The sequence below is a fragment of the Strongyloides ratti genome, scaffold srae_chrx_scaffold0000002 (assembly GCF_001040885.1).
Source record: "Strongyloides ratti genome assembly S_ratti_ED321, scaffold srae_chrx_scaffold0000002".
Taxonomy (NCBI): Eukaryota; Metazoa; Nematoda; class Chromadorea; order Rhabditida; family Strongyloididae; genus Strongyloides; species Strongyloides ratti.
This window is the reverse complement of record NW_020171510.1, coordinates 2,596,978-2,616,425: the sequence shown is the minus strand read 5'-3', so window position 1 is coordinate 2,616,425 and position 19,448 is coordinate 2,596,978. Positions and strand designations below refer to the sequence as shown.

Genomic DNA, 19,448 nt, shown 5'->3' with positions numbered 1-19,448 from the left:
CTATGAAGCTTTATTTTTTTTTATATTTTTTTGCTTAAATTTATCACTTAATGTAATAGTAATGGATAATAATAATTATTCCACTATATTTTTTGTAGATGCTTTTTAATTTGCTTTTTAATATAAAAAGTATTTAAAATTTAATTTTTAAATTTATTACTTTTTAAAATTTTTATAAAAAAAAAAGATTTTTTTTATAGAAAAAGAAAACAAGGATATATTAATAAAATCAATTTATTATTATTTATTCTATCTTAGACATTACTTTAAAAGTCATAAATAAAAATTTAATTTTTAAAAATAAAAATATATATATATAAGTAAGTAAGATAGTAAGCAGTTTTTAGATTGTATAATAATAATATTGTTATATAAAAAGAAGAAATTTTTGTTTGATAAAAGATGGGTAACAATCTTTTGAGCCATATGACATAAAAACATTTACATAATACTCATTTCTTTATAATTAAATTATTGATCTGAGCTAAATAATTTTAGTGTTTGTGGAGGAAAACCTTGAAATGACATACTTGGTGTCCATGTTATTACTTGATTTTGTTGGCATTTGATACCAGTTTTAACATTGTTATAACTTTGACTATCCGAAATTATAGTACTATTATTTTCAAAACCTTCTGGTGATGGCATATTTCTAAGACGTCTTCTATGTTTAGCTCGACGATTTTTAAACCAAACTTGAATTCTTGCTTCAGGTAAATTAATTTCCTTAGAAAGTTTTTCTCTCAATGATACATCAGGATATTGACACATCTTAAAACATTTTTCTAATTCATCCAATTGTGTATCATTAAAAGCTGTTCTATTGCGACGAGATTTTTTTTCATCAGAATCACCAGATACTGCTAAAATAAAAAAAAAATTATAGATAAATAAGAATTAATTAAAAAAAATATGATTAAAGAATAGTAAAGAAAAAATAAATTATAAATTTTATTTATACTTACATTTAATATTTTGTTTAAAATTTTTTGAATTAATATTAATAGGTGAAATATTTGTATTTGGGAAAGGTAAAAGATAATTATTTATCAATGAATTTTGTGGGTAATAGACAGTTGATGGATCAAAAACAGGAATAGAGGAATAATAATTTTGAGGATTATAAAAATGAGATTGATTATTAGGAAAAGTTATTGGTTGATCCATAATTTATCTTTATATTTATTTCTTTTTTTTTATTAATTTTACTATAATAGATAATTGGTTTCTTTAAAAATAATTATAAAAATGAAATAATGTAACTTTTACAATTGTTTCTTCTATAAGTGGACCCGTATTATTTACTTTTAATGGTAATCGGTATAAAGAAATAAAAGGAACCGCCTCTTAATTTATCTTTTAACTTATGTGAGAACAATTTCACACAGTATTTTAATATAATAAATGAGTTAAATAAAGAGGAAAATTACTAAGTTTGTACTTAGTCTTGATTTTAGAAACCTAATACATATGGTGTTTACTTACTTAACGAATTTTGATAACCCTCAGATTAGGAGGTGATTATTAGGTAGTTACATGATTACCTTTAACTTATGTATAGATATATAATATATAATATATTTTTATTATATTATTATAAAATCAAGGAAGTATTATTGTAATATAAGTCATTTGAAAAGAAAATAAATGTTATGAATTCTCAAGTAGCATTAAGAAAAATGATAACTTTTCTCATTATAAAGTTTTTTTTTTTCATCTTTTTAACTCTTATCATACAATAAAAATACGATATAAATAAGATTCTCATTAAATATTAATCTTATCATATCAAATATCGGAAGCTTATTATACAATTTCAATAATTTATTGGCAGTTCTTAAATTCTATTGAACTATATTTATCAAAGGAAATTGCTTATCAATATATATATATATGTATAAGTATATATTTAAAGAATGAACCATTTTGATGAATAGAATTACAATTTCAGAAGTTTACTCAAACAACAAATATACATATATATTATAATCAACATAATAAATTTTGTATGATTTGTTAGGTAGATTAAAATGTTTTAGGCTACAATAAATTTTGTATATTAAAGAAAAACACACGAAACATATGTATTCAAATAATAAAATACGTTTCAATCAACGTCTGGTCAAATAAACAAATTCACGATTATATTATAGATATTTCATCATTTACATAAATGTACATATATATACGGAGTCTGTAAATATTAAAAGTTTTTCATTCAATTAACTTTTTAATGGATCATTATTGTAGGACAAAATATCTTATAAATAGAAAATTTAAGTATATAATAATAATAACATTAAATGTCCATTTACCATATATTTTTATGTTAAATCTTTTTTGTACATAATTAAATTAATATTGTTAATATATTTATAAAGAAATTGAAATTACCAAATAATATACCTAATAATCTTATTAGTAAATGTTACAATACTTTTATATATATTTGATTTTTAATCAAATAAACAATGATTGAGGAAAAGTCAATTGACTACTATTATTAATAAATACCTAATTTAACAATCATAAAACAAATTTGCGGCAGTATTTTATATTGTTTCTACAAATACTTATAGGTGCCTAAAACAATATTGTTTGCGCATTAATCAGGTAATTGCTTGTTAATATTTAATCTCTTGTTTGATGTTGGACTTTTTAACCCTTATTATAATAACTTAATACTTTACGTTAATAATCTTTTTAGATAAAAAATAAATATATTTAACATAACTCAACAATATAGATACTGTTATTAATAATTTATAAATATTATAATATTTTCCACTTAAAGACTGACAATCTTTAGTATTATGTTGCAAATTGGAGAACATTTGCTAATCACTTCATTTATCATTAAAATTTTTTGTTTAAAAATTATTTTTTTTTTCTATTACTTTTAAAGAAAAGTAAATGTTTCTTCTTTTTTTTTAAATTTTATTAATTATTAAAATATATTAATTTATAGTAAAAAATAATTTTTGAAAAATATATATTAAACATTATATTTATTTTTAACAATATTATAATAAATACATATAATATTAAATCAGTTTAAAAAGAGATAGTTATGTTGTAATAATGTATTAATCCTTCTCATGGAAAATAAATAATAAATATTTAAAGTCAAATATTTAAAGTTACAAAAGAATGATTGATATACATGAATATATATATAAATATATTATAATAAAATAATCAAATTATTTGTAATTTATAATTTTTTAATTGATAAAAAAAAGGAGATGATTTGTAAAATAAATTATTATACTAGCGATTTTATATTCCATTAAAAGAAATATAAGATTGTACGTTATCAGAAAAAAAAAAAGTTTTGTAATTTTGACATAAATATATTATATTATTTTTAAGAACAACTATATTAACATTAATAATTATTTATATAATGCGTAAAAGCTAAACTATAAGATAGTAAAAATGATAAATTCTTTTCTTTTTTATTTTTCTTTATAATTATTTTATTATAATTTTAAATAACTAAAATAATAATAAAAGTATATAAAATATTTTAAACTATAAGCACATTAATACAAATAAAAAAATGTTTAAAAAACATTTTTAGACAAAAAAAAAGAGGATAAAATAGTTAAGCAAATGATTGTTTAAAAGAACCTAAATTTTGTTTACAAAATTATTTACAAATAAATATATTTCAATAAAATAAATGTTAAAATTTTTTAAATTTCATTTATTAAATATAATCTTGTTACTTTATGAAGTAGCAAAAAAATGTTTGTTCAATATACTTCTATATATATAAAAGATATTATATATGTCTCTCTCTCTATCCGGAATTTTTTTTATTTTAATATTTTTAGATATTAAGAAAAACGACATGTCAATGTTAAAAATTTATTTTCTTAATTATTCTTAATTATTACTACAAAATTTTGTCTCCTTGATTTTTATATATGATCAATGCAACTTGTTTCAAATTTAATTTTATGGTAATCTTTTAATTACTTATTAATCATATAACTTTATCTCATTAATTCTTGTGCAAAATTTAATATTAATGTACATTTATAACTTTTAGTTTTATTATTTTAATTTAAAATATTTATTTAAAAAAAATTTTTTTCAATATATATGTATATCAGATATAGACAGATATTTGAATTTTTATATGAATATAACATATTTAGCTGCAAAGAAAATTAAATAGGAAATGTTGAATAATTTAATAAATGTTGTAAATAAGAAATGTGTTAAATAAATAAAATTTTAAACAATTATGAATTTTTTTTTTTCAATGATAGTTAATTATTAGAATTCATTCTTTAAAGAAATGACTTTTTTTTATATTAACTAATTAAAATTGATAATATATTATATAAAAATTTATGCAAAATTTTTTTTTATACAAATATATTCTTTAAATGGATGTTAACATTTTATAATGTCAAGAGAAAACCTTTTATAAAAGACTTATAATTTTTAATAACTTTTTTTAAAAGTATTAATGTTAATAATTAACAGTTTTTGTTTCTTATCAGTAAAATTAAGTCAAATTAGATAATGCAGTTTTTAAATATCTTAAAGTAATCTTTTATTTATTTTTATTCTTTAAAAATAAAATTTTCTTTGTTTTTTTCAATAATATCAAAAAAAAAAAATTTATTATACATGTAAATAATCAGTCTTTTTATAGCAACATTTTTTTTTTGGCAAATCTTATAATTTATCATAAAAAAAATTATAAGATTTTTCTTATCTTAAAACAAGTTGATATTTCCATTGAAACTGATTTATCAAAATTGTTTATTTTGTAATAAATACTAAAAATATCTTATACAATTAAAAGAATAACCTTTAAATATGTTGTCAAGTAAGAATTGAAAAAATAATTATATATTAGAATATAATATTTTTATATTAAAGTGATAGAAAATATTATTTAATATAACATTTTTAGGTATGATATGGAAAAGTTAAATATTACAGGAAATATAAAAAAAAATATATAATTTTATGATAAAATTTTTATGACAAATTTCATAAAAACACATATTTGTACAAATTTGTTCTTCTTTTGATTTATTATATAATTTATTTAAAACAATTTTAACATATATATTAATTAGTTAATTATAAAAATAATTAATACTTTAAAAATATTTATTTATTTTTATTGTAAATCTTTTTTAAATATATAAAAAAAAATAATAATAATAAACTCAACAAATCAGATATTTAAAATGAATGATTTATTTAATTTGTTATATTTTTTTATGTGAAAAAAGCTATTTTTATAGTTAACATATAATAATAAATATTTTTTTTTTTTAACTATTCTTATACTTTTTAAATGAATATTAAAGATTATTCTTAAACAATTACATTTGATAGCACATGATTTTAAGTAATATATATGAAGACAATAGTAAGTAATAGTAAAAATAACCTTTCGACTTTATTCACTGACCTTCTTTTTTAATGTTATTAGATAACGATGTAACGATAAATACATACAATATTATATAAATACCTTTCCAACAGACATTGATTCTTATTTTTAATATTTACTATTTGTAATAATGTCTGGTTTATCAAAAGGTATGTTTTTTATTTAATTAAAAAAAAAATTTATTATTAAATATTAAAGGAATATTTATTGTTGGAGCAAAAAGGACTCCTTTTGGTACATTTGGAGGAAGTTTAAAAAATTTTACAGCAACTGATTTACAAGTTATTGCTAATAAAGCTGCCATTAAAAATGCTGCTATTAAACCAGAAGAAATTGATCATGTAGTAGTAGGTAATGTAGTTCAGACATCTAAAGATGCAATATATCTTGCAAGACATTCAGCACTTAAAGTTGGTATACCAGTTGCAGTACCTGCTGTAACTGTTAATAGACTTTGTGGATCTGGTTTTCAATCAGTTATTGATGGATGCCTTCAAATTATTGCTGGTGATTCAAATGTTGTTCTTGCTGGTGGTACAGAATCAATGTCTCAAGCACCATTTGTTGTTCGTGGTACACGTTTTGGTACAACACTTGGTAAACCAAATGAATTTGAAGATGCACTTTGGTCTGGTTTAACTGATACATATATTAATAAACCAATGGCACTTACAGCAGAAAAACTTGGTGAAATGTATAAAATAACAAGGAATGAAGTAGATGAATATGCAAATAAATCGCAACTTAGATGGTCATTAGCTAATAATTCTGGTATTTTTAAAGATGAAATTACACCAATGACAATTAAAGGAAAAAAAGGTGATGTAAATTTTGAGGTAGATGAACATCCAAGAATTACAACAATTGAAAAATTGTTATCACTTCAACCAGTTTTTCAAAAAAATGGACTTGTAACAGCAGGAAATGCATCTGGAATTTGTGATGGTGCTGCTGCATGTGTTATTGCATCAGATGATGCTGTTAATAGATTAAAATTAGAACCATTAGTTAGAATTTCAGGATGGTTTGTTAGTGGATGTGATCCAAGTATTATGGGAATTGGTCCAGTACCAGCAATAAATGGTCTTATTAAAAAAACAGGAGTAACTTTAGATAAAGTTGATTTAATTGAAATTAATGAAGCATTTGCTCCACAAGTTTTAGCATGTCAAAAAGAATTAAAAATTGACGGTGATAAATTTAATATTAATGGTGGTGCTATTTCTATTGGTCATCCATTAGGTGCTTCTGGAACAAGAATTTTAACACATCTTGCACATCAAATGAAGCGCAAAAATGTTAAATATGGTATTGGATCAGCATGTATTGGTGGAGGGCAAGGAATTGCTGTTCTTCTTGAAAGAGTTTAACAAATATATTTTATTTATTAATTGTAGTAAATAAAATTTTCTTTTTTGTTTTTTTACAATAATTGAATTAAAGTATTAAAACTAAAAAAAATTGTTTTTTCTTTTAACTTAGTAAAAAAATTTTTTTAATACTATAAAGTTGTGTTAAAATATATTAATAACAAAGATTATGTTGTAAACAGGAAGAAAAAATTATTTTAAATATAAAATGAGATTGTGATTAATTATAAATAAGTATATAGTAACATTGTAATCCAATTTTTAATAAAACTTTATTAATTATTCTTTTTGATCATAGATTATTTATATTACTCTCTTATTTCTAGCTTATGATTATTTATAAAATATAGTAAAATAAATCAGATATTATTTATAATATGTTTAATTAATTACATATATATATATACGTATTTTAATTATTAAAAGAGTATTGAAAAATAAAGAAACATTTATATAATAACAATAATTTTTTGTTATCCAAGTAATAAAAAAAATAAAATAATAATAACAAAAGTTTAAATGAACTTTTTAAACATTCTATAATAATTTAAAAAAGATTTACTGGAATCACATATGTTTTCTTTTTACACTATTAAATTTTTTTTTATCAGGAAACTTAAATAGATAAAAATATATATATACTATTGATATAGAATAATAAGTTACTAATATAAACATTGTCAATTATAATAATAACTTAAAAAATTTATATAAAAGAATCTTTTTTTTTATTATTTAAGATTTTTAGTAGAAAAAATATAATGACATTTTAAGAAGCAACTGTTTTTATATATTATTGTTATTCATTTAATATAAACTATCTTTAACATTTTAGTTTTCAAATAAGCATCATATAAAATATTAATTAATCAATCAAGATTTTGTTTTAATATAAAATGTCTTATTTTTAAGCTAAATTATTTTTTTTTTATTTTTATTTAAGTTATATTCAAATAAATGATGTATGTGCGATTGATATATATTTGAAGAAAATGTTTAAATTATCTTTTAGTACACAAGAATAGATTTTATATACTTTTTTTTTTTAAGTTACGTTTAACTTAAAGTATTCAAATTATATATAAGAAAGAATTTTAAAGTATCTTAATTTTTAAAAGTTATTATATTTTACAATAAATACTTTTATTTTGTATTTTAAAGTATATATGTATGTATATGCTAACTGTTATATGAAATTGTAAAGAAAAATTCAATTTTATTATATGATATTATAAATGTTTGAAGTTTCGTGTTGGTATTCTTTTAATAATTTAAAAAGTATGTTTTAAATTTATTGTATTATTTTTTATTAATATGTATAATAGATACTTTAATTATATGGGAAGGTGTTATGGCTATATGGAATGAAAATTGTAAAAGTGAGATGGAATGTGTAGAATTATGGAAAGAATATAATGGTAATTATATTAATTTTTTTCCATATCATAATATTAAAAAAATTACAAGTGATGGTTATTGGACATGTGCTGAAATTATTGGAAAATTTGATAATGGAAAAAATTTTTTTTATCATGCAATAACACCAAAGAAAAGTAAATTATTTTTTGATTTTATTTTAAGATTTTTTAATACAAGTATTATTGATATTGAGATAACTCTTGATCCAAATCCATACAGAAATTGGAGTGAAAATGAGTGTGAAAATCGTTTAATGGAATGGAGAGATTTATCATATCATTTTTTAAAGAAAACTGCAAAAATTAATAAAAATTCTAACATGCCAATATAAATATATTTTGCAATATTATATATTATTAAAAAATAAAGATCGTTTTATTATAATAGTTATTTTCTTATCACTAAAAATTTATTGGATATAAAAATTAATTCAATTAATATTTTTACTAATGTATGATAAGACATAAAAATGTTAATTTTGTATATTTATATTGTAATGAAATACTTTTCATCAATATTGATAAACTAAATGTTATCTATTATTAATTTTTTTATTTTATTAACTTTAATGTAATATAAAATATTATTATTGTAATATGTAATGTTAAAATCTTATCAATCTTATCAAAAATCATAATTAAAATCTATGAAAAATTGCATTGAAATATTTTTAATATAAAAGAAAAATTTGACAATTTTTACTATCATAATTATGTCTTGGTTTTATTGTTTATTTGTACTAGCTACATTTGCTAGTATAATAAATGGAGACGAATATTTAAGTCGTTTAAAATTAGCTAATGTTTTTTCTCCATTATCTTCTGATGATATTAAAAATACTGAAAATTTAGCCGCAAATGGTCCATATTTATCATGTCCTGTTGGATGGACAGGAAGATTTTGTGAATCACCAATTTGTACAAATAAATCAACTCCATATATACCAACAGATACTTCAAGTATTTTAATTGATAAAATGAATTTTCAATCTGGATGTGTTGGTTCTATTGAATTTCCAGTTGATGGTTCAATGAAATATGTAATGATTACTGCTCACTCAGATCAAGGTTCACCAATTATTAATTTAACTGATTCAAGTGGTAATACTATACAAACAACATCTACATATAATTCTCCTGGACAAGGTGTTAGCTCATTTGCAAATTTAATTCCTGGAACTTTTTCTGTTACTGTAAATAATGGTAATACACCAACAACATTCTGTATTGTATCAATAAACTCTGCCTCAGAACTTATTGTTTCTGGTGGATTTGTTAGTAGTCCTAATTATGATACACCACATGATGGTATTTCAGGTGTTTCAGAATATTTTGTAGTTCAACCATTAAATATACCATCTCCTGGTTTTATTGGATCAGTTAAAATTCGTAAAAATGGTAATTATATTCCTGATTGGGTTGCTGCTTTAACAACACGTTTTGGTTGTGGTTATTCATATTATGCTGGTATGTATACATGTAATGAAATGGATAATGAATTTATGTATACTGTTGATGGTATTGATAGTAATGGTTATCCATTTAGACGTTCAAATACATTTACATGTTTAAAACCTATTAATCCACCACCAACACCAACTACATTACCACCACAACCAACACAATGTTATAATGGTGGTACAATTATTGGAAATACAACTTCATCAGTATATTGTATTTGTCCAGAATTATATACAGGACAAACATGTCAAACAGTTTCTTGTGTTAATGGTGGAATATCTATTAATTCAGGAACAGCATGTGATTGTCCACCAGGATTTTCTGGATTAAATTGTCAAGATGTTGTATGTTCTGATGCTCATAAAACTGGTTTTGGAACAGATTACAAATCACTTATTGTTGTCGTTCGCCTTTCTCAATCTATTAAAAATCGAATTCCACTAATTATTTCATCAATGCAAATGAATGATTTAATTTGGAGTTTAGATAATAAAGATGTTTATCATTCATTTGTTTTAGTAACAGTAACTGATAGTAATATTATGAGTAAAAATGACTTCCGTGACATTAATGATTTTTACTCATATTTTAATAGTCTTCAAAACAGTTCTCTTATTGCTAATGGATGTACTGATACAATAGTTGGTGGAATTGAAAGTATTTTTGATACACAACTTATTTATAATAAATCTCCAGTATATGTAATTACTGATGTTATTTCATCTCCAGATGAAAATCATATTAGTGTTATGCATAGAAATACAGCAAGAAAATTCCCTATTCATATATTTATGGTATTAGATGAATCAAATCAATGTGGTTTTGATCCAATGAATTCTGGATTTGAAGTTTTTGAAACTATTTCAAGACGTTCTGGAGGTCTTACATATCAATTACCATTAAATGATTTTGTTCATTTCTTCCAATGGATTCAATCATCAACTGCTTTCCAAATGAATATGGCATTATTTGGTGATTATAAAAATTGTCTTATGAAAGGATTTACAACATTCTTTGTTGATAATACTGAAAAAAGTGTTTTTATTTTAGCAACAGGAACAAATCTTTCACTTACTATTACTCGTCCTGACTTTAAAACTGTTAATCCAGTATTAAATGCTCATAATGGTGATTCATATATTTGGGAAATTTTTAATGATAATTTAATGATTGGTGAATATCTTATTTTACTTTCATCTGTTGGAGGAGCTACATATCCATGTAATTATCGTGTTATGACACAATCAAATTATGAATTATTCCTTGGTGTATCTAATGAAATTACAAATGATGTTACTTTCTTTGATCCAATTTATGAAAAACCCTCACATTTGGTTGCACAAATAGGTGGTTTACAAGATAATATTTATGATCCATTTAGATTATTTGCTGAAATGACTATTTATAGTTATGATAAATTTGGAAATATCATTCCAGTTTACTTTTCTAATGGAATTTATAGAGATCAATGTGATTATCAATTATATTTTAATTCATTTACATGTAGAGTACCAGATCAAGAACTTATGATAACAGTTTATGCAGATGATAATAATGGTAATACTATTCAAAGATCAATTCCAGCTGTATGTGCTGATATTGAATTAACTCCAGCTCCACCAGGTACTTGTCAAAATGGTGGTGTACAAAATCCATACAATTCATCACAATGTATCTGTCAGCAAAATTGGAGTGGTAGATATTGTGAACAAATTAATTGTCAAAATAACGGTATTCAAGTTAATGGTAGATGTTCTTGTCCAAACGGTACAGGAGGAAGATTTTGTGAAAAAATAAAATGTAATGATAAATCAACAAATGTTACATTTGTTAATGAAGAAAGATCACTTATATTTATTATTAACATTGAATATACTATGCAACATGCCGTTAACGAACTAAATACAAAATTACCAGATATGATTCGTGATTTACAAGGAATTTCAAGTACATTTATTACTCAATATATTTTAATAGCATACAATAGTACATATAATGTTGGACAATATATTGGAAGTGATGCTGTTGAGTTTTTAACTGCTTTTAATAATGTTGCAAAAATGCCATTATTGTCAGATCCTAATGCTAATTGTAATGGACAACTTATGGAAGCATTAAGTCTTGCTGGTCTTTATAATCAAAAAAATCAACCATTAATATTTGTTTTTAGTGACTCTGATTATTTAAATTCTGATTTTGCTCAACAAAGTTATAATAATATTCTTATTAATTTGGAATCTCTACAATCAACAATAAATCTTATTATCCCATCAACACAAATATGTAATAATGGTACTCGAACAACAACACTTTCTGATGACTTAAAAAGTTTAATTGAATTTACTAATGGAGACGTTTCATTTACAGTAACACCAGGAAATTATTTAGATTATATTTCAACATTACATGAATCTGGAAGATTTGGTGCATTTTATTCATTTGATTGTAATCTTAATCCAATAACATATTATTTACCAATTGATCAATGGTCACAATCATTTACTGTATCAGCTCATGGATCAAATTTAAAAATCAATGTATATGATCCATATGGAAATGATGCTAGTGGTGATTATTTAAATCAAATTTTATCTGATAACACAAATATGATTAATCAATATATTATTCCATGTGATAGTAAACGTGATATTCCAAGAAATCAATATTGTTATAATCTTCAAACTTCACGTCTTTCATGGGATGATGCTCAAGTAGCTTGTCATCAAACAAAAGGCTCATTCTTATTTGATTTATTTAGTCCACAAAAAGAAACATTTTTTGATAATCAAATTGGTACAATTGGTGTTTGGATGGGTCTTAGAAGAGGTATTGATAATGTATGGCGTTGGGATGCTCCTGATGGTGTTCAAAGACAACCACTTGGATCATATTCAAATTGGGCTTCACAACCTATTGATAATGATGGTTTAGATTGTGCATACATGATGAAAGATACTACTGGACAAAGTAAATGGTACAGAGATACATGTAATAAAACATATAATTTTATTTGCCAAAGACATAAATATGGACAAGTTATTTCACCTGATGTCGATTCTGCTAATCTTTTACCAGCAGGTATTTGGAAAATGAAAATAAGTGGTACAGGACAATGTTATTTTAATTCTATGGTTCAATCAAAAATTCAAGTTTTCTATGGATTTGTTAATGATATTCATGAAGATATTCCAAGTAATATTGCTAATCTTGGTTCAACAACAAATAGATTTATTGCAACAGCTACAGGTTTAGAACCAATTAATACTGAAAGTTTTGTTAATAATATTGATGGTAATTTAAATTATGCTTTTATGTATAAAACAGCTCTTAATTCAACAAAACCTGCTGTAATGTTAACACCAGTAACTTTCCAAAGACGTGAAGAATGTTCATATAGAACTGTTTCACAAACATTTACCTGTCCAGATAAAGATTCAAATCTTGCTTCACATGAATATTTTGTTAAATTTTCTGGTATTGATCAATTTGGAAATTTATTTGAACGTCTTTCTACATCAATATGTGCCAAACCTATCACTAAATGTTTAAATGGTGGTTATATTTATAATGGTCAATGTATATGTCCACCAAATTATACTGGTTCAAGATGTGGTACTATTTTATGTTTTAATGGTGGACAAATAAATGAGGATGGAACATGTACATGTCAACAAGAATTTAGTGGTGTATCATGTGAAACACCAATGTGTGAATTAAAACATCCACAAAATTTTGCTAATGATCATAAAACATTAGCTATTGTTATTGAACAATCATATGGATCAACATCTATGATAAAATATTTAATAGCTACATTAAAAGATACTATTAAAAAAATGTCACAAGGAAAACAAGCTTTATGGTTTAGTAATTATATTCTTGTTCCATTTGATCAAACAAAAAATAGTGGTGTATGGGCTCCAGTAGTTGCTTCATCAAATATCAATGATATTATTAATGGATTAAAAAATATTCCAAGTGGACAATGTGCTGATAATATGCCATGTCCAAGTGGAAATAGTTGTAATCGCCCAATATTTAGAGTAATGAATTATCTTTTATCAAGAGATGATTTTAATAAACCAAATTCTCAAGTTCTTCTTTTTACTCGTTCAGGTGTTGAAGATTATGATTATTATGATTTATTTACTCAAATACAACAAGTTAAACCAGTAATAAATGTTATATTAGTTGATGCTGTTTCACCATGTAGTTTAGGATTTGAAACTATGGAAGCTCGTGGTTTAATGAGACTTGCTGGTGCTACTGGAGGAAATTTATACGTTATGACATCACGTCAAGCAGCAACAAATCTTCTTCAATCATATTTTCCAACCTTATATACAACAAATTTAATTGAAGGACAAAATTATGTTAGAAATTGTTCAAATGATGAAGCTTTATTCCAAATTGATTCAGATGCTTCTGAATTTACAATTTCTTATGTTGGAGGATTTGATGCAAAATTAAAATTATATGGTCCTGATCAAACAGTAATAGATCTTCCTACACCTGTTGTTTTATCTGATACAAATAGAATTTATGTTATTCAAACTAATGCTTCTTCAAAAGTACAAACTGGTACATATAGATTATATTCTCAAACATCTACACAATTTTGTAATATCCATGTTCATGTTAATTCTCCACTTGAAGTTTTTACTGGTTATGCAGTTGTAACTGACAATTTAAATGGAGTAACACAAGATGATGGATATTTTGCTCCTGTTGCTAAGATTGGTGCTAAAAATATTATGATGTTCCATGCAAATAATTTAGAAAATGGATTTTTGACATTTGTTCAACTTTATAGTGAAAGAGGTTTGTTTTTTACATCAGAAATTAAAAAACGTGAATCATGTTCATATGAATATTATTCAACTCAAACATTTGAATGTATGTTTGAAAACTTTGAAGTTGCAGTTTATGGTGTTGATAATAATGGTAACAACTTTAGACGTGTTACAACAGGAAGTTGTATTAATGAAATGCCAGAAAGAGATCCACCACCACCTTTTTGTGATTTAAGTCTTGTTAAACAAGATTTCTTATTTATTATGGATACATCAGTAAATCAATATTTTTCAAATCTTAAAAGTACAGCTATTGGAATTGTTGGAAAATATTATGTACAAGGTTTAAATAATACGCGTGTTGGTGGTATATCTGTTGCTGATCAATCTTCACTTAACTTTAATTTATCTCAAACAACTACATCAAATGGTTTATTTGGATATTTTAACACTTTCCAACAAAGTAATTCAACAGGACAAAATTTAGCATCAGCATTTACTATTGCTGGTTCAATTGCTTCCAATCCAACATCAGGATATCGTACTGATAATGATATTCATCATACAATTGTTTATCTTACCTCAAATGATAAATATACTGGAGATGATGCATTACAAATATTTAATAATTTAAAACGATCAGGAAGTTGGGGATTATTAACTGTTGGTTTAAATGTTCCATATAAAGCACCTGTTGAAGTTCTTAATGGAAATAAATGTATGTATGTTACTAATGATCCAAATAAATTCCAAACAAATGCTGTTAATTTTGTTCAATCGCATTCTTGTAGAAGATTCTCAATATGTGGTGAATAAATTTATTTTAGTTAATTTTAAATTTCTTTATTATTTAAGTAATAAAGTTTGCATTTAAAAATAATTATTATTTTTGATTTTAGTTTATTAATTTACCATAAACACTTTTAGAAATAAATTATAATAGAAAATATTTTAAAAAAATGACAATAATTAATAGTAAATTTAAAATATTTTAATTTTTATGATACTTATATATAATAACTTGTAATTAAGTTATATAAATTTTATAGTAAAAATTATTTTTATTTTAATAATAATTATATTACAATTTTGATATAAAAAAAATAAAAATAAAAAATTGGTAATTTTTTTTAAAAGGTTCTGTTTTAAATTGCTTTAAAATTTTTTTAGTAATTTAGATAATGAGATACAAAAATATGTGTATAATTATTTTATGGTTTAAATAAAACTATAAAAATTTGATTTATACAAAAGAACATAAACCAATAATAAATTATTTACATGATAAAAAAATATTGATAAACTTATAATTTTTCTGAAGATATATAAAAATAATAATCATAGCTCAGGCTAATTATGAATAATAATTATTTAAATAATCAAAAACTATAGTAACATTTTTGTTTAAAGTAATTATTTTTTTAAAATTCAAGACATTGAAAAATACTAAATTAGATTAAAATATAGTTTAATCATAATATTAATAAAAAGTTTTAAACTTACTATCAACTAATTTTGAAAAAATATAAGTAAAAATTAAAAATTTGACTTTCTTATATAATTATCATGTTAAATGAATACGCCCATATAGAGTATAGAAACTCCAAAAGTAGTTGTAGTAGTTAGTTTTGATTTATGTTGTATAGCAAATAAATAAGATTAAGGTTTATTTTTGGTATTATTTGTAGAAGAGGATTTTTATAAGATTTTATTTTAATAAACGCCTTTAAAAATTATTTCTAAATATTAAATATTAAATTATACAATTACAAAAATATTCACCCCCTATACTTTAGAGGAAACTTAAACTCCCTAGATTACAATAAAACGAGACCTCAGAATGAGTTCTTAAACCTCAACCCTATAATAAATAAATTAGAAATAAATCTTAGACGTGACACGTGATTAAATAAAAAATGATTAAATATATTTTCTACGAAGTTAACAGTTCTTTAAATAGATAAAAAATGATAACCAAACCATCACGCAATGATTACATTTTTACTGTATAAAAATTCTATCTTTTAAATTTCTTTGCTATTTAAATATGCATCGCGCAAGACAAATTTTTACAAATAAAATATACAATTTATACAACTTACTTTTATAAAACATTTAAATTAAGATTATTTTGTTAATTTTTATTAAAATTTTTTTCAATAAATAAGCAATAGTTTTTGATATCAAAAATGAACTAATAATTTTTTAAAAAAGATTACTAAATATCTTTTAATCAATCTTTAAATATTTGTATAAAGTTTTTAAAGATTTAAAAATCGAGATAAATTTTGATTTTTTTATATTAAAAAAAACTTAAATTTTTATTGTTATTAACATATTAATTAAACCAATTAATGTTTAAAAAAAATTAAGAATTAAACTTTTTATTTATTTTTGTATATTATCAAATCAGAAAAATAAAAAAATAGTAAAATGTAATATTTTTTATAATTTATAAATAATTATGAAAAAATATAATTATTTCTTTAAATAAAATTAAATCAAATTTGTCCTTGTTTCAGAATGATTGATGTTTCTGAATCTTAGTATTTCATCACTATAAAAATATATAAAATATTCAAATTTTTATATATGGATATCATACCATAACTTACGGTCTACTAAAATTTTGATAAGTGACGGGTGTTAAATATGTAAAATTTTTTTTTTTATAGTATATGTAACCAAAACATCCAATAATAATTATAAATAATAAAAATATAAAAAAATTTCTACTAAATATATTTGAATGAAGACTATTTTTATCAGAAATCATTTCAGCACTATATAAAAGTGAGTATCCTTTACCAGTTATTGATGTATCAGACTCAAAAAATATTGTCATTTGTGAACTTTTACTTCTAATAAAATCATTCATTGTTACTAGACCAGTAAGTAATTCAATATGTGTTGTATTAATATTATCACCATCAAATAAAACTAATTTATCATGATTCATTTCTGTTGAAACATTAGTAACATTAACAATAACACGATATCCTATTGGTGCTTCTATTAAATGTCGACATGTTAAATCATTGCAATAATGTTGAGGATAATCAGGTGATGTTAATGTATTCCAGACTCCTTCAATAGCTGTTAATTTATAAGATGGACAAGCACATAAAACATTAAAATTGTATTGAATATTTATTGTAACTTTTGTATCAAAATTAGGTTTATCTCTATGAAACCAAATTAATATATTTTGAGCATTCTCAAAAAAATATTCATTTGTTGTTTTATAAGAATATGTTAAACCAGTTAAACGATAACTATCAATATTATGAGCATTATTATCACCAGAAGTTATTTCTATAAAATCACTTTCACCTATATTAGATGATATAGCAATATTAACTTTATGTCTTTCTTTAAACTCATCTTGTGTTATATTTAAAAAACAATCTATATATTTACAATTTTTATCTATAACCATTGTAATATCTCCAATAATACTATTAATAGTTTCTAATTGTTTTCTATTATAACATTCACAAGTATCACTTTCATTTAATGCTACAATTGTAAGATTATATCCTTCCATTGTTATACTATGATCAGTTATTGTTTTAATAATTGGATTTTCTCTTTTATAAGTAAATTTTGTTAATGAATTACCTTTATTTGCATCACTAAATTTTATTAATGATACATCACCTATTCCAAATGATATGTAATCCATCTCTTTTTCCATATCAAGTTTATTAAATATTACCTGATAATTATTATCATTTCTATTATCATTACTAAGTTTAATTTTTGTAGTACAATTTAAATTATCACAATAATTTCCTGGAAATCCTGGTGAAACATATGAAATTTGTTCTCCTTTATTCATTATTATTTCTTCACTTGGACATCTACATGGATTTTCTATTTCTTTGTATGTTATTAATAAATCTGATGTTGTTATATTATTTATTTTACCAACAATATTAAGTATTAATGTTAATGAATTTGTTCTACTTTGAATTATTTTGTTAGTATTATTAATTGATAGTGTAAAAAAACTATAAGCAAATAATTTTGAACGATCCGGATTTTTTGAATCAAAATTTTCTGTTTCATATACTTTTATATCCATTCCTTGTGATAATTTTTTGATATTTAATTCAATATAATTTGTTGAGTTAAATTGATATACACAAACAGTTTCCATTGTATATTTTGATCGTGGTAATGATATAGAACGTTCTTCAGTATTATTTACAAAAACAAATGGTAAATTACAACCATCATTAGCCATTTTTGTTTGATCTAATCTTGTAAAACTCATTCTAAATCCAGCATAATCATTTTCTGAATTATCAGTATTAAAAATAAATATAAGACCACCTCCAATAGAAGATTTTACTTGTTTAGCTGCATGACCACTACCTGTTAAGACTTGCCCTTTTACTTTAATATGTTCTCCATTATACATTTGTGTATGATAAATTTCAACATAATCATGTGTTGGTTCAATATCAAAATGTTCTATATTAACAATAATAACAGAATTTTCTTTACCCTCTATCTAAAAAAATATAACTTTATAAAAAATTTATGTTTAATATTACTTCATAAATACAATGTTGATTATTGCAATAATTTTTAGGAAATCCATTACTTTTAAAAACTTCATGAGGAACATCTTTAGAAAATTCTATTGGTGGACATTGACAAAGATACAAATCTTTAGACATAGCATAAGAATTTTTAAATAAAAAGTAAAAAATTAAAATTTTTAATAATTCCATCATTGAGAGAAAAAGAATCTCACAAAATAGTGTTTAAAAAATATATTTTATAACCAAAAAAGATCTTTTCAAATAAACTTTATCAAATTTCTTTTATTTACAAAATGTAATTATATATATATAAATGTATATATCAAACGGAGGTTTATATCTTTTTTGATATATTATATAAAACAAAATTAAATTAAATCATATATACAAAAATTTTGTTTATTTACACACATTATTTGAACTAT

The 19,448-nt window shown here is 22.2% G+C and overlaps 5 protein-coding genes across 5 annotated transcripts; 3 read left to right on the top strand and 2 right to left on the bottom strand.

Moving 5' to 3' along the window:
• Nucleotides 1–471: 471 nt before the first annotated feature.
• On the bottom strand, nucleotides 472–1,167 carry SRAE_X000156900 (Retina and anterior neural fold homeobox protein 2; the record flags this gene model as incomplete). The annotated part of the gene is made up of 2 exons (XM_024650451.1): nucleotides 472–863; nucleotides 966–1,167. 2 exons carry the CDS (start codon nucleotides 1,165–1,167, stop codon nucleotides 472–474), a joined length of 594 nt encoding a protein of 197 aa, XP_024499036.1.
• A 4,391-nt stretch (nucleotides 1,168–5,558) lies between these two features.
• On the top strand, nucleotides 5,559–6,798 carry SRAE_X000156800 (3-ketoacyl-CoA thiolase, mitochondrial; the record flags this gene model as incomplete). The annotated part of the gene is made up of 2 exons (XM_024650440.1): nucleotides 5,559–5,577; nucleotides 5,627–6,798. The coding sequence occupies 2 exons, from the start codon at nucleotides 5,559–5,561 to the stop codon at nucleotides 6,796–6,798; spliced, it is 1,191 nt and encodes a 396-aa protein (XP_024499035.1).
• Nucleotides 6,799–8,033: 1,235 nt separating this feature from the next.
• SRAE_X000156700 (Hypothetical protein) lies at nucleotides 8,034–8,548 on the top strand (the record flags this gene model as incomplete). The annotated part of the gene is made up of 2 exons (XM_024650429.1): nucleotides 8,034–8,076; nucleotides 8,124–8,548. 2 exons carry the CDS (start codon nucleotides 8,034–8,036, stop codon nucleotides 8,546–8,548), a joined length of 468 nt encoding a protein of 155 aa, XP_024499034.1.
• Nucleotides 8,549–8,929: 381 nt separating this feature from the next.
• Nucleotides 8,930–15,286, top strand: SRAE_X000156600 (Epidermal growth factor-like domain and C-type lectin domain and von Willebrand factor, type A domain and MD domain and C-type lectin-like domain and C-type lectin fold domain-containing protein; the record flags this gene model as incomplete). Its single annotated transcript, XM_024650418.1, has 1 exon — nucleotides 8,930–15,286. One exon carries the CDS (start codon nucleotides 8,930–8,932, stop codon nucleotides 15,284–15,286), a length of 6,357 nt encoding a protein of 2,118 aa, XP_024499033.1.
• A 1,680-nt stretch (nucleotides 15,287–16,966) lies between these two features.
• SRAE_X000156500 (CUB domain-containing protein) lies at nucleotides 16,967–19,158 on the bottom strand (the record flags this gene model as incomplete). The annotated part of the gene is made up of 3 exons (XM_024650407.1): nucleotides 16,967–17,027; nucleotides 17,086–18,989; nucleotides 19,033–19,158. The coding sequence occupies 3 exons, from the start codon at nucleotides 19,156–19,158 to the stop codon at nucleotides 16,967–16,969; spliced, it is 2,091 nt and encodes a 696-aa protein (XP_024499032.1).
• Nucleotides 19,159–19,448: the final 290 nt, after the last annotated feature.